Genomic DNA, 11054 nt, shown 5'->3' with positions numbered 1-11054 from the left:
CCGGGCACGGCGGTGCCCCGGGCTGTGCCGCCTGGCACGGGCTGTCCCCTGGGAGATCACCCCTTGGACAGCCCCAGCAGCGTCCCTGGGGGAGCTTCGTGCCCCTCGGGGAGGAAAAGTGTTGCCAGGCCTGTTTGTGAGGTGACATCAGCAAGCCGCGGTGAGAGATGGGCTAACGTGGTTGTGGGCTCTGCCTCCTGGCACGGGCTGTCCCCTGGGAGATCACCCCTTGGACAGCCCCAGCAGCGTCCCTGGGGGAGCTTCGTGCCCCTCGGGGAGGAAAAGTGTTGCCAGGCCTGTTTGTGAGGTGACATCAGCAAGCCGCGGTGAGAGATGGGCTAACGTGGTTGTTTCTCTGCCTGGTGTTCCACAGGAATTCCCTTTGATGGTGGGCTGCGCTGCCTGTGCTGGAAGGTGGGTTTTGCTTGGGGCCCTTTTCTTTCTTGAGAGTGATGCTTTGGGTTGATTGAGTATACATAGTGCTTTTTTGGCGGTTAAAGTTGTAAACAAACAATAAATCCAGAGCTTAAAAGCCACTAGAAGTCAGCAGTAATTTGTGCAGATCAGCACTTTGCATGTGAACAGCCTCTGTTTTAAGCAAGCCGTGCATTTCGGTCAGGTTAGCTATTGATCAGTCCTACAAATAGTTCTGTGTGGAAAGCCAGTCCCTGAAATATTCCTGACTGTTGCTTAGCAAAGTACTTGGTTTTCTGGAGAGGAATCCCAGTATTTTCCAAGACCCAGTTTGAGCTACTGGGTTTGCTTCGCTCATCTTGCAGGTGTAACACCTCATTGAACACTAATTCCTGTTCACCTGTTTCCTGTGCAGATACTCCTGAACTACCTCCCTTTAGAGAAAGCCTTATGGAGCTCTTTGCTGAAGAAACAGAGGTGAGGCTGTTGGTGCTTGTCCCTTTATTTTCAAAGATATCTGCAGAGAAGAATAGGCTTTAAATAATTAAGTACTTTCATAAAACAAATTGTTCTTGTGAGTAATGTGCTGTTCTCCTTTCTGCCTGATGGACTGACCCCTTCAATTACACTGAAGAGAAAATCAGATGCCTTCTGGCTGGGCAGGGTGGGACAGAAACATCTGTTTGAGCTCTGTCTGTGTGCTCACCTTGACCTTATCTTCCTCATTGCAAATTCCTCTTTTCTTCTTTAAGGGATCTGTATTCCCAGTTCCTGAAAGAAATGATTATCCAGCCTGGGATTGCCAAGGCCAACCTGGGTGTTTCCAGGGAAGATGTGACCTTAGAGGATCATGTAAGTGTTGTTAAGCCTTTGTGCTGCAGAAAATTCCTTGGGGAGTTTCTGGCCCCCTGGGCTGCTCCTGGCTCTGTTCCCAACTGTTCTGCCCTGCTGGAGGGGGGATGGTTCCCAAGTGCCAGCCTGGCACTTTTGTTGTGCTTGCCTTGAGTGTGAATTACTGGCAAAGCACCAATAGCTCTGTAGAGAGCTGTTTCCAGCTGTGCATTTCCCTCCTCCTGCCCTTTGGGGCTGCCTGCCCAGGCCATGGGTCTCCTAGGGAAAGGGAGAGGCTCACAAGAGGTTCCTGGAGCCGTGAGATGCTCCCCTGGGAGTTTGGGTCCATGAGTGGATTCAGAGCAGAGGATAGAAAAGAAGCAGGAGAGTCAGGCTGGGCTGTGGTGTGGAAGGCAGGAGAGTTGATTATTTCTGATAATGCTGCTGGGTTGTTATTTTTTTAACAGACTATTTCCTGCATTCCTTGGCTTTCTCCTTCTCTGAAAGTGCTGTTAGGAGTGTGTGTGTGGGAGGAGTGAGTGAAGTAACTGATCAGAAGAGACTGTAAAATGATACAGCTGCTCCCATGACCATTCTGAGCGTTCACTCCCCTGCAGTCACCTGCCCCACTGTGATCTCTGGAGCCTTGGTGGTGTAAAACTGGCATGTCTGTAAAACCACACAGGCAGGTCACAGTGATCTCTGAATCCCTTGGAATGTAGCTTGTTGTTTTTTCCTTGGTTAGTTGTTAACTTTGTGTGGATCTTGGTGTGGAGAGAAGAACCACAACATCAAAGTGCTGGGTGGGTGGATAACTCTTACCCCAAGTCTAAATACCATCTCCATGGTACAGGTTTGGAGCTGCAGTTAGGAATCTTGTTAACAGAGGGAAAAAAAAAACCTGATTTGGTAACAAACTCTTGAAAAGATGAGTGAAGAGGATCTAAAATGTGAGAGAAAAAATGACCCTGATATGCTCAGATTGTGCTGATGGCAGAGTGACAGCAGAAATGTTAAATCACTGTATGTTTACTGAGGATATTGATATGTGTGAAACACGCTTGTTCTGTTTCTGTTGTTTCTCTCTTCAGCCTCTCAATCCAAACCCAGACAGTCGATGGAACACTTACTTCAAGGATAACGAAGTGCTCCTCCAGATAGACAAAGATGTCAGGTGTGTGAGGCACAACCACTCAGATTCTGAACCCGGGCAGTTTGATCAAGAAATTGTACTTTGAAAAGGAAGTTTAATATTAAACCGAGCCTCCCACTCAACATGGGGCACGAACTTCCTTCTTGTCCCTGATTTCCTGCTGTGTCCATCCTAGGAGGCTGTACCCTGACATGGCGTTTTTCCAGCGCCCCACGGATTATCCCTGCCTGCTGATCCTGGACCCCCAGAACGAGTTTGAGACGCTGCGCAGGCGCGTGGAGCAGACCACGCTCAAGTCGCAGACGGTGGCACGAAACCGCAGTGGGGTGACAAATGTGAGCTCTGGGTTGGGGCTGTCCTTGTCACAGGGCAAGGTCTCAGGTTGGGAAGGGGAAGGACGATTCTTGGGCTGTTCTCTGTTTCTCTTTCTGCTTGTGCAGTGGAATTAAGGAAACACCCCAGCAGTTACTGAGCATTCTGGGGGCTGGACGTTGTAGAATCAGCCTGACAGACTGTAGGGAATTATAGGTATATTTAATTTTAAAGATTGTTTCTACCCGACTTCTGGTAGAATTTGGAATCACAAGTTATTTTATGCCTGACATATGCCTTCCTGTATGGCAACAAAACACTGAAGTGTTAATTTACTATGAATTTATTACAAATTTCCATAGTCCTCCAGAACTGGATCTCAAACTTGGAATCGGGAGTATCTGTTAAAATGTGTAGTCTCTTTCCCCTTTCATGACTGTTACAGCACACGTGCTGTTGGGGAAGGTGGTTTCTCCCACAACTCTCAATACCCTTCCCTCATACTAGTAACAAAGAAGTGGAACTGCTGTGGTTTTTACTGTGTGAGATCATGTGGTGCAATGATTCAGAAGGAACTGTGCATTGCTGCACAGACTTTGTTCTTCAGGGACAGCCAGCACCAGGACGTCTCTGCCTGCGTGCTCCCAGAGTTGCTTGTCTTGGTTTATGTGGTATAAACAGCCCAGATCTTGTGGGGGGGCCTATGTGTGTTAAAAGCCAAGCTTGGCACATGTGCTAAGGGATCTGTGCCACTTGGTTATCCTGATTCAGCCTTGTTTTCCAGGTGAGCTCCCCTCTTAAAAGCACCCCCAGCTCTCTGAGCGAGTATGAAGTTCTGCCCAACGGCTGCGAAGCTCACTGGGAAGTGGTGGAGAGGATCCTGTTCATCTATGCCAAGCTGAACCCTGGGATAGCCTATGTCCAGGGCATGAATGAAATCGTGGGGCCTCTTTACTACACCTTTGCTACAGACCCTAACAGTGAATGGAAAGGTGAGGAAGCCTTTTGACTGCTCAGCAGTGGCTGTGGTACTGCAACTTCTCTGCATGACATGAGGAGTTTTGGGGTATTGGTGGGAACTGAATGGGCTGGGAGTGGTGAGGACATGGGAAGTGAGGATTTTTGAGCAATTTTTGTTTGTTTATTAAACTAAAAATCACCTTAAAAGCTCTTGTTTCCTTGTACTTTATATAGATGGTAAGGAAAAATTTGAAAGGGAGGACTTTGCCTGTTGCTTCTGCTTCACAGGAGTTCTGAGGGTGTGTGCTGGTGGCAGATTATGTTCTTGTGCATAGATAACTGTTTTGTGACCTCATGTCATGAAGACCTTGTGTTGGACACAAGGTTAGTATCTGCTGTGGCTCTGTAGATGTTTCTAGTTTAGAAAAAAACCCTAAAAAATGGTTGTCTAGTTTTGACCCAGACCAAGCAAGCCAAGATCTGGTGGGATCTGCTCCTCAGATCCAATACAGCAACCAGATTATGGAACAAGGACAAATTTACAGCTCTGTACCTCTCTCAGTGAGGCTTCCTCTATTCTCCCATGTTCTTTTCTTTCCCCAGAACATGCTGAAGCAGACACATTTTTCTGCTTTACCAATCTAATGGCTGAAATTCGGGACAACTTCATTAAGAGCCTGGATGATTCTCAGTGTGGTATTACCTACAAAATGGAGAAGGTGTACTCCACCCTGAAGGAAAAAGATGTGGAGCTGTATTTGAAACTGGTGAGGAGCCAGGTGTTTCTCTGGGTCTTGGGTGGGATGTGAGGAGTGGCTTAACAGTGCACATGAATGTCAGTTTTGTTCAACTGCTTGAGTAGAACACAGAGTGTATGAAGGGCTTTGCCTGTGGGGCAGAGAGAGCTGAAACAGCCTCTCCTTGGAGTGAGCCCAGAGTGAGCTGACACAGCAAGGCTTCCTCCCCTGCCTGCCTCTGAAAGCAAACTGTGGTTGTTGCACAGCTGCCAGCTGGGAGTCTGAAGGGACTTGGCCATGATCCTTGGTCACCTGCATAGCTGGAGCTGGAGTTTTTATTCTCTTGTAGACATCAAAACATGACTTTTGCTGTAGAGCTCTTGAGCATTCCAGGCTACAGAAATTGTTTCTGATTTTAAGAGCAAAACAAAAAACATCCCCACGCTGCACACACACACTTCTATTTCCAGTGCTGCCCTGACAGCACTGACTTAAACTCCATGGAGCACATTCCAAAGGAGAAGTGAAATCCAGTGAGCTCAATGATCCCACTGGCCAAATTATACTGTTCCCTTTCATCCAAAGGCTTTCAACTGCTTTGGCTTTGTGTGAATTTTGTAGAACACATAGAAGGCAGCTCTCATTACAAACATCTCCAGTCTTATAGTCCATTTGGTGTGAAAGTCCAAGGAGACTTTGGAAGGGAAAGCTATTCTTGTTACTGCAACCTTGACCAAATTACAATGAGGTTTTTTTCCATCTAGAAAAGTCAGGATATGTTTCTTCTATAATCCAGAAGATGGTTTGTCAGCACAGTGACACAGCCCACAGTGTTGGCTGGTAGCAGATCCAGTGGGGAGAAAAACTGCTTAATGTTTGGCTGGCAGGAAATGGTCTTGGCCATGCAGCAGCTGGTCCTTAAGAATATCAGCAGAATCCTGAGCTTGTTTGACCTTGGTTAAACTTAGGCTATGTTGGATTTAACATCAGAAAACAGGAAAACTTGAGGCTAAAGGTGCTTACAGCATGTTTTACCGACCATCAGTGTGAACTCTGTTCCATCTTTGTTTATCTTTGTGAATAGTAAACCTTTTCATAAATACAAGGGTTCTGGAAAGGAGAGGAAATCCTGACAAACAGTGCCTGTGCTAGCGGGGGAGGGCTGCAGCTTTGCAGATAAAATGCTGTTGAAATGGGAACTTAAAAATTACTTGGCAGGTTTAACAGAACACAAATAGAGCCTTTAGGGAGAAAAGCTTCCTCTACTCCATGTTGTGGATAGAGGAGCATTTTCTGACTTGGCTGTAGGTATAGAGTGTGGCTGCACTGAAAATCTCTCAGTCAAGGTTGAATGGGAGAGTCTCCAAAGGATGCAGAGGTTTTCCTGCTGCTGCAGGATGAGCTGGAAGCTTAGAGCAGCGTTGGGGAGGAGACAGGGATGGAAACATGGGGTGCATCTCTTGCCTGTAGGGAACTGACCGGGAGCACGTACTCATTGTTTGCCTGGTGCCTGTCTGACAGCAAGAACAGAACATCAAACCCCAGTTCTTTGCCTTCCGCTGGCTGACGTTGCTCTTGTCCCAAGAGTTCCTGCTGCCAGATGTCATCCGCATCTGGGACTCCCTCTTTGCTGACGACAAGCGCTTCGATTTCCTCCTGCTCGTCTGCTGTGCCATGCTGACGTAAGTACACACACAGAGCCTTCCTCTTCTTCTTTTCCATGGATCCAGGAGTCTTCTCTAGGCGTGTGTTAGGGCATCTGGTGAAGAGGTTATCAGGTTTCAAGTTTCTTTGTAAAGAGTCAAAAGTAGCTGGAATAATTTCCGTCTTTCAGACTCATCCGGGATCAGTTGCTGGAAGGAGACTTCACTCTGAACATGAGGCTGCTACAGGTAAGAATTAAATAGAGTGGGGGCAGAGAGCAATTGGAAAAGTCTTAAAATAGTTCTGTGAGAGAGGATGACAGTATGTGAGAGGGTGGGAGGGTATGCCTGGTTCAAGACAAGTATCACATTTGTGATGTTTGCTTGCAGGAAAATCTGCAGGGATCTTACAGCACTCTCATTGCTGGAAGTGGGAGTCTTTAGCACATGCACCCTTTCTACCCTACAGAGAAATTATCATAGATTGGAGGTTTCTAATGTTCCTTTGGTTTGCAAAAAAAAAAAAAAAGTTAATAATTTCAAGCAAAGATGTAAAACCTTATGTAACACTGCTAAATTTTTTGGCCAGAGGGTTTTGTTCAGTTCTGAGATCTGTGAGAGCCTTAGGTTGGAAATGCCTGCACTGCACAGTTGAATATCTCACGTTCTGCCAGTTCCTGCTTTTGGGCTGTGCAAGATACTGGCTTTGATAAGGCTCTCTGGCATGAGACAGAGCCCTATGTCAGGCCAGGTTACTGTGCCCTTGGAGGACAAAGTGGAAAAAAAAAACCAACAACAAACCTTCTGGAAGGCTATTGAGGTTTGATCAGTTACAAAACAGGAAACTGTAGCTGTTAAAAGGGTAACTGAACATGGCTGTATGTTATAATAGGCCAAGAACTTTGTTGTCAAGGTTTGCCTTGCTTAAACAAAACAATCTGTATCAAGGATGCTGGGAAGTCACTGAAATTCCTTTGCTTCCTTGCCATAGGATTATCCTATCTCTGATGTTCATCTGATTTTGAAGAAGGCAAAGGAACTTCAAGATTCCAAATAGTCCATGGGCCTAACAAAAGGTGTCAGAGAACTGTGTGGCAGTGGATCCTGGGAGATGGCCCCTTGCAGTGTGGTGCACTAAAGCTCCTACTGGTCTCTGCAAGACTTCAGGTTTTGTTAGAACTACTGGCCACCTTGAAGACTTCTACTCTATTTATTAGGTCAAGGACTGATTACTTCCCTATCTACTTGGGTCCTGCACTCCAGATTTTTCCACATCTCAAATGCCTCTTTGCTGCCAAAAGCAGTTCTTTGTATCTTTTTTTTAATGACTTTGAGTTTGGGGAGAAAGAAACCTTCTGTCTGCATATCCCTGAAGGGATGGACTCCTGTATTGTGGAAGTAACACATGGAGTAACTTCTGATGGGGAAAGGACAGACTTAAGTCCAGTGAATTTTGGTGGGTGAGGATAGAAGGATCTTCCTCCTGTGAATAGAATGTATTCCAGTGAAGTCACACATTCTGCCATTCAAGTAGATTCTGGATTCTCCTCTCTCGTGTCTGCACTTGGCCATCCCTGAGGCTTGTGAAGAAGAAGAAGATTGCATCACTTTCTGGTGAAGGTCACCTGGCAGTTTGCCCTCCTTTGACTGGGAAAGAGACTTGGGAAGCTGAGGTGGGAGGACACGGTGACAGCTGGTGGCTTTGTGCACTCAAACTGCCTGAATCCAGAACTGCCTTATCAACGAGGTGTCCTTGAAAGCAACACTGTGGTGGTTTTAACCCCCCTCTGAAGTGTAGTTCCAAGTCAAGCCTTACTACACACAGCCTTAGAGCAGGATTGTTGCTGCAGGGAGGCCTCATGCTGCTCTGAACTGGAGCATATCCAGCTACAATCAGGATTCTGAAACACAAGAAATGGACATCTAATCATGTGCAATGAAGACAGATGTATTTAGGGATTTATACAGGCACACAACTGGAGTTTTCTGCCTCAGTGGCTTAAATAATACTACTCCCATCAAGGTCTGGTCACAGTAACCTTGCTATTGTCTCACAGTACTTCTTGCCAGGAAGAGGCAGTTCTGATCTGCAATAAGAGTCCTTCTCTAGCACAATCCAGCAGGCACAGAGGCATCTGTCATGAGCTGACTGCTGGGGCTGATCCACTGTTCTGTCCTGGTCCTGTTGGAGTCCCAGTCCTGAGCTGGACACTTGTTCTCCTGAAAGGGAAACTGCTGCACTTCAGATATGGTCCAGTGGGCTCAGGTGAACAGGGACTGAGACAAACCACAGGGAGAACTGCTGACCTGGCACAGTGCTGAGCTGAGCAGAAACCCTGATCCTCAGAGAGAGAAACTGCCAGCACCCAGGTGCTTGTGTGGTGCAGAAGCTCTTGAGTGAACACTAATCCAACATGCTTTTCCCTTTCTTTCTGTGCTGTGCTGGCTCACCTCTGCTGTTGGACACTGCAGTCTTTGGTATTTATGGGTGTTGATTTGTTAAAGGTCAGTCAGTCTTTGTAAGATCTGCTTAAGCTGCTGCTGGCCTAGACTTGCCCTAGCAGGAGGGATGCTGGCAGCCTTCAGCTTTTTTTACTGGTGTTATTTCCTTCACTGAAGGCCTTCACAGGCTGCTGTAATTCTCACCAGGGTGTGTGGGGAGATGGCAGGACAGGTTGGTGCACGTTCCCATGTTCTTATTGGCAATCCCAAGCAATCTCTGCCTCTTGAGAAGATGCTCGAGTACCACTTGTGCAGCCGTGTGTTGCTGCTGTGTTGCAAGAGCAATTTAAGGTTTAAAGCAGTCTGTAATTAATACCTGTGGCAACAGTATCCCTCTCTGCTGCAATCTTTTCTTGAGGGTATGGTTTTCCTCCCAGAAAAATGGGACAGGTAGAGCAGGGCAGCAGTGTGGTGGAGCATCCTGGCTGCTCTGGCCACTGGATGTATGTTCTCTCTGAGCTGTTCCAGGTGGTCTTCTCAGCTCTTGGGTACCTGCCCTAGGGAGGCTGTTGGCCAGACCTGGTGTGGTCAAAGAGCCACCTGGGAGGTTCTGTACAAATGTAGAACCAGAGGGCCCCACTCCTAGGAGGCAGAATTGTACCTGCTCCAAACACTTCTGCCTCAGAACTGCTATAAATACTGCAGCTTTCCCATTCCATGCACAAACCCTGCTCTCATCACCCTGAATCCTTGGCTGGGCTGTTCATTCTGGGTTCCCCTGGCACCTACAGGGTTTCCTTAGCTGGAATTTCCTACTGGCAACAGGGACCACCCATGAGTGTTCCTGCTCTGAGCAGCTGGAAATCTCCTTAACCTGAGGAGGCAGCAGGCAAATCAGGATGAAAGCATGACTTGGAAATGAAGTTGTGCACGTTTTCAGCATAGCTTTGGGCCCTGGGGGTGACCATCCCACTGGGAAGGCACAGGGGGGTGGCAGCACAGGTGTGGTGCTTTCTCCCTTCCTTGGTGTCCAAGGGCTCATGTTCTGTCACCTTGCTTCAGGAGGTGACAGTGAGTGCTTTTGAAAGGAGTTTGCAGTGCTTTAAAGGGATGCAACGAGAGATTTGGCTGCTGGAAAGGATCTCTGGGATAAATTCTGTAGCCTTATCCAAACGATGGCTGCCAAACCTACTGAGTTCTGTGGGGAGAGCTTGTAACAACTTTGAAACGTCCAGACAGGCTGTTCCATACATAAAAAGCTGTTTTATATTCCTGCTTATTGCCTTCCTGTGTGGTAGAACTTCTGTCCTGCTGTTGAAAGGAGTGGTACTTCTCATTGTCTTGGGATATCTATTTCTTTATTCCAAGACTTTCTCCTTTCTTTAAGAGCAAAACCAGATTTTTGAGGGGACAAAACAAAGTCTTAACCTTTTACCAGCTTTTAATCTCCTCATGTTGCCCTTGGCTTCATTCCTCAAAGGTTTTTGGTGATTTATTTTTGTTGTTTTTGAAGTGAGACAATACTTAACTGGTGTTTCCTTACTTGTGTGGCCAAGTAACACCTGTCCAGCCTTGAGACGTTTCTGCTTCTGGTTTCTTACAATCCTGACCTGCTGAAAGAGCTGATCTTTGGGGTGGGAGGTGTTAGTCTGGGGTGCCTTGGAGACCCATATCTCACAGGGGCTTGAACAGAGGATGTTTAAATAGGTCTTACCATGTGTTCCTCACAGGCAGGACTACTGCCAGACAGGGGAAAGGGAAATCACCTTCAGCTGGGAGGGAAAACTCCTGGATGTGCTAAGAGATGAGTTTTCCCTGGGAAGGAGAGGTCTGTTCTACCTGCACCTCACCGGAGTTCAAGCTTTGTAGAACTTGGTGGCTTTGCCATTGAGGTAGATCAAGTTTTGCTGGTGGTGGTCACTGGGGAGACTGATTTTGAGTTGGAATTTTGTGACTCCACCTAGAATTATTCACACTTTGGCATTGAACAGAGTGAAGGCCAGAAGTTGTTTTGGGGGAATCTGGGGTGTTTGGGAATCAGAGGCTGGTTTTCCTGAAGGAATGTCAGTGACTTTGTTTTAGCTGTTTGGAGCAGTCTTCTAAAATGCCCTTTCTCCAAAGAAAGGAACAGATAACACTTTTTTCCCCCACTTTATTTGCGAAGAACTGCCAGAAAATGGTGTAGTGAGCATTTCATCACTTTAAAACTCCTTCTTTTACGCTTCTTTTTTCAAGCACTATTTTTGTAAGGTTTCCTTTAACTAAACGGATGTCTGTGCAAACCTCTCCTGTCGCTGTGACTCGGAGTTGGGGCCGCTCCTTCTGCGGTGTCCGCAGGTGTGACAGAGAGCTCTGGGGAACCAGCCCGGCTCCTCCACCGCCTTCTCCTTTCCGCCATGGGTTTGCTTTGCCTTCCCCAGGAATACGCGGCACGGGTGCCACCGCTCCTGCGAGCGCTCGGGGTGGCGGTGGGCGCGGGTGTCCCCGGTGCCCGTGTCCCCGGTGCCCGTGTCCCCAGGTGTCCCCGGTGCCCGTGTCCCCGGTGCCCGTGTCCCCAGGTGT

The 11054-nt window shown here is 47.4% G+C and overlaps 1 protein-coding gene across 1 annotated transcript; it reads left to right on the top strand.

The window, feature by feature from the left end:
- The first annotated feature begins 368 nt into the window (after window positions 1-368).
- Window positions 369-10774, top strand: TBC1D13 (TBC1 domain family member 13). Its single transcript, XM_014307154.2, has 10 exons — window positions 369-414; window positions 830-891; window positions 1167-1266; window positions 2337-2419; window positions 2574-2733; window positions 3495-3702; window positions 4274-4437; window positions 5929-6089; window positions 6242-6299; window positions 7042-10774. Exons 3-10 carry the CDS (start codon window positions 1195-1197, stop codon window positions 7105-7107), a joined length of 972 nt encoding a protein of 323 aa, XP_014162629.1. The 5' UTR covers window positions 369-414; window positions 830-891; window positions 1167-1194; the 3' UTR covers window positions 7108-10774.
- The last annotated feature ends 280 nt before the right edge of the window (window positions 10775-11054 follow it).

Source organism: Geospiza fortis, unplaced genomic scaffold, assembly GCF_000277835.1.
Source record: "Geospiza fortis unplaced genomic scaffold, GeoFor_1.0 scaffold27, whole genome shotgun sequence".
Taxonomy (NCBI): Eukaryota; Metazoa; Chordata; class Aves; order Passeriformes; family Thraupidae; genus Geospiza; species Geospiza fortis.
This window is presented reverse-complemented; position numbering and strand designations above follow the sequence as displayed.

Coding starts and splice junctions, on each gene's coding strand:
- TBC1D13 (XM_014307154.2), top strand. CDS start 1,195: ATGATTATCCAGCCTGGGATTGCCAAGGCCAACCTGGGTGTTTCCAGG. Junction 4,438..5,928: donor TGGAGCTGTATTTGAAACTG/GTGAGGAGCCAG, acceptor CCTGTCTGACAG/CAAGAACAGAACATCAAACC. Junction 6,300..7,041: donor TGAACATGAGGCTGCTACAG/GTAAGAATTAAA, acceptor TCCTTGCCATAG/GATTATCCTATCTCTGATGT.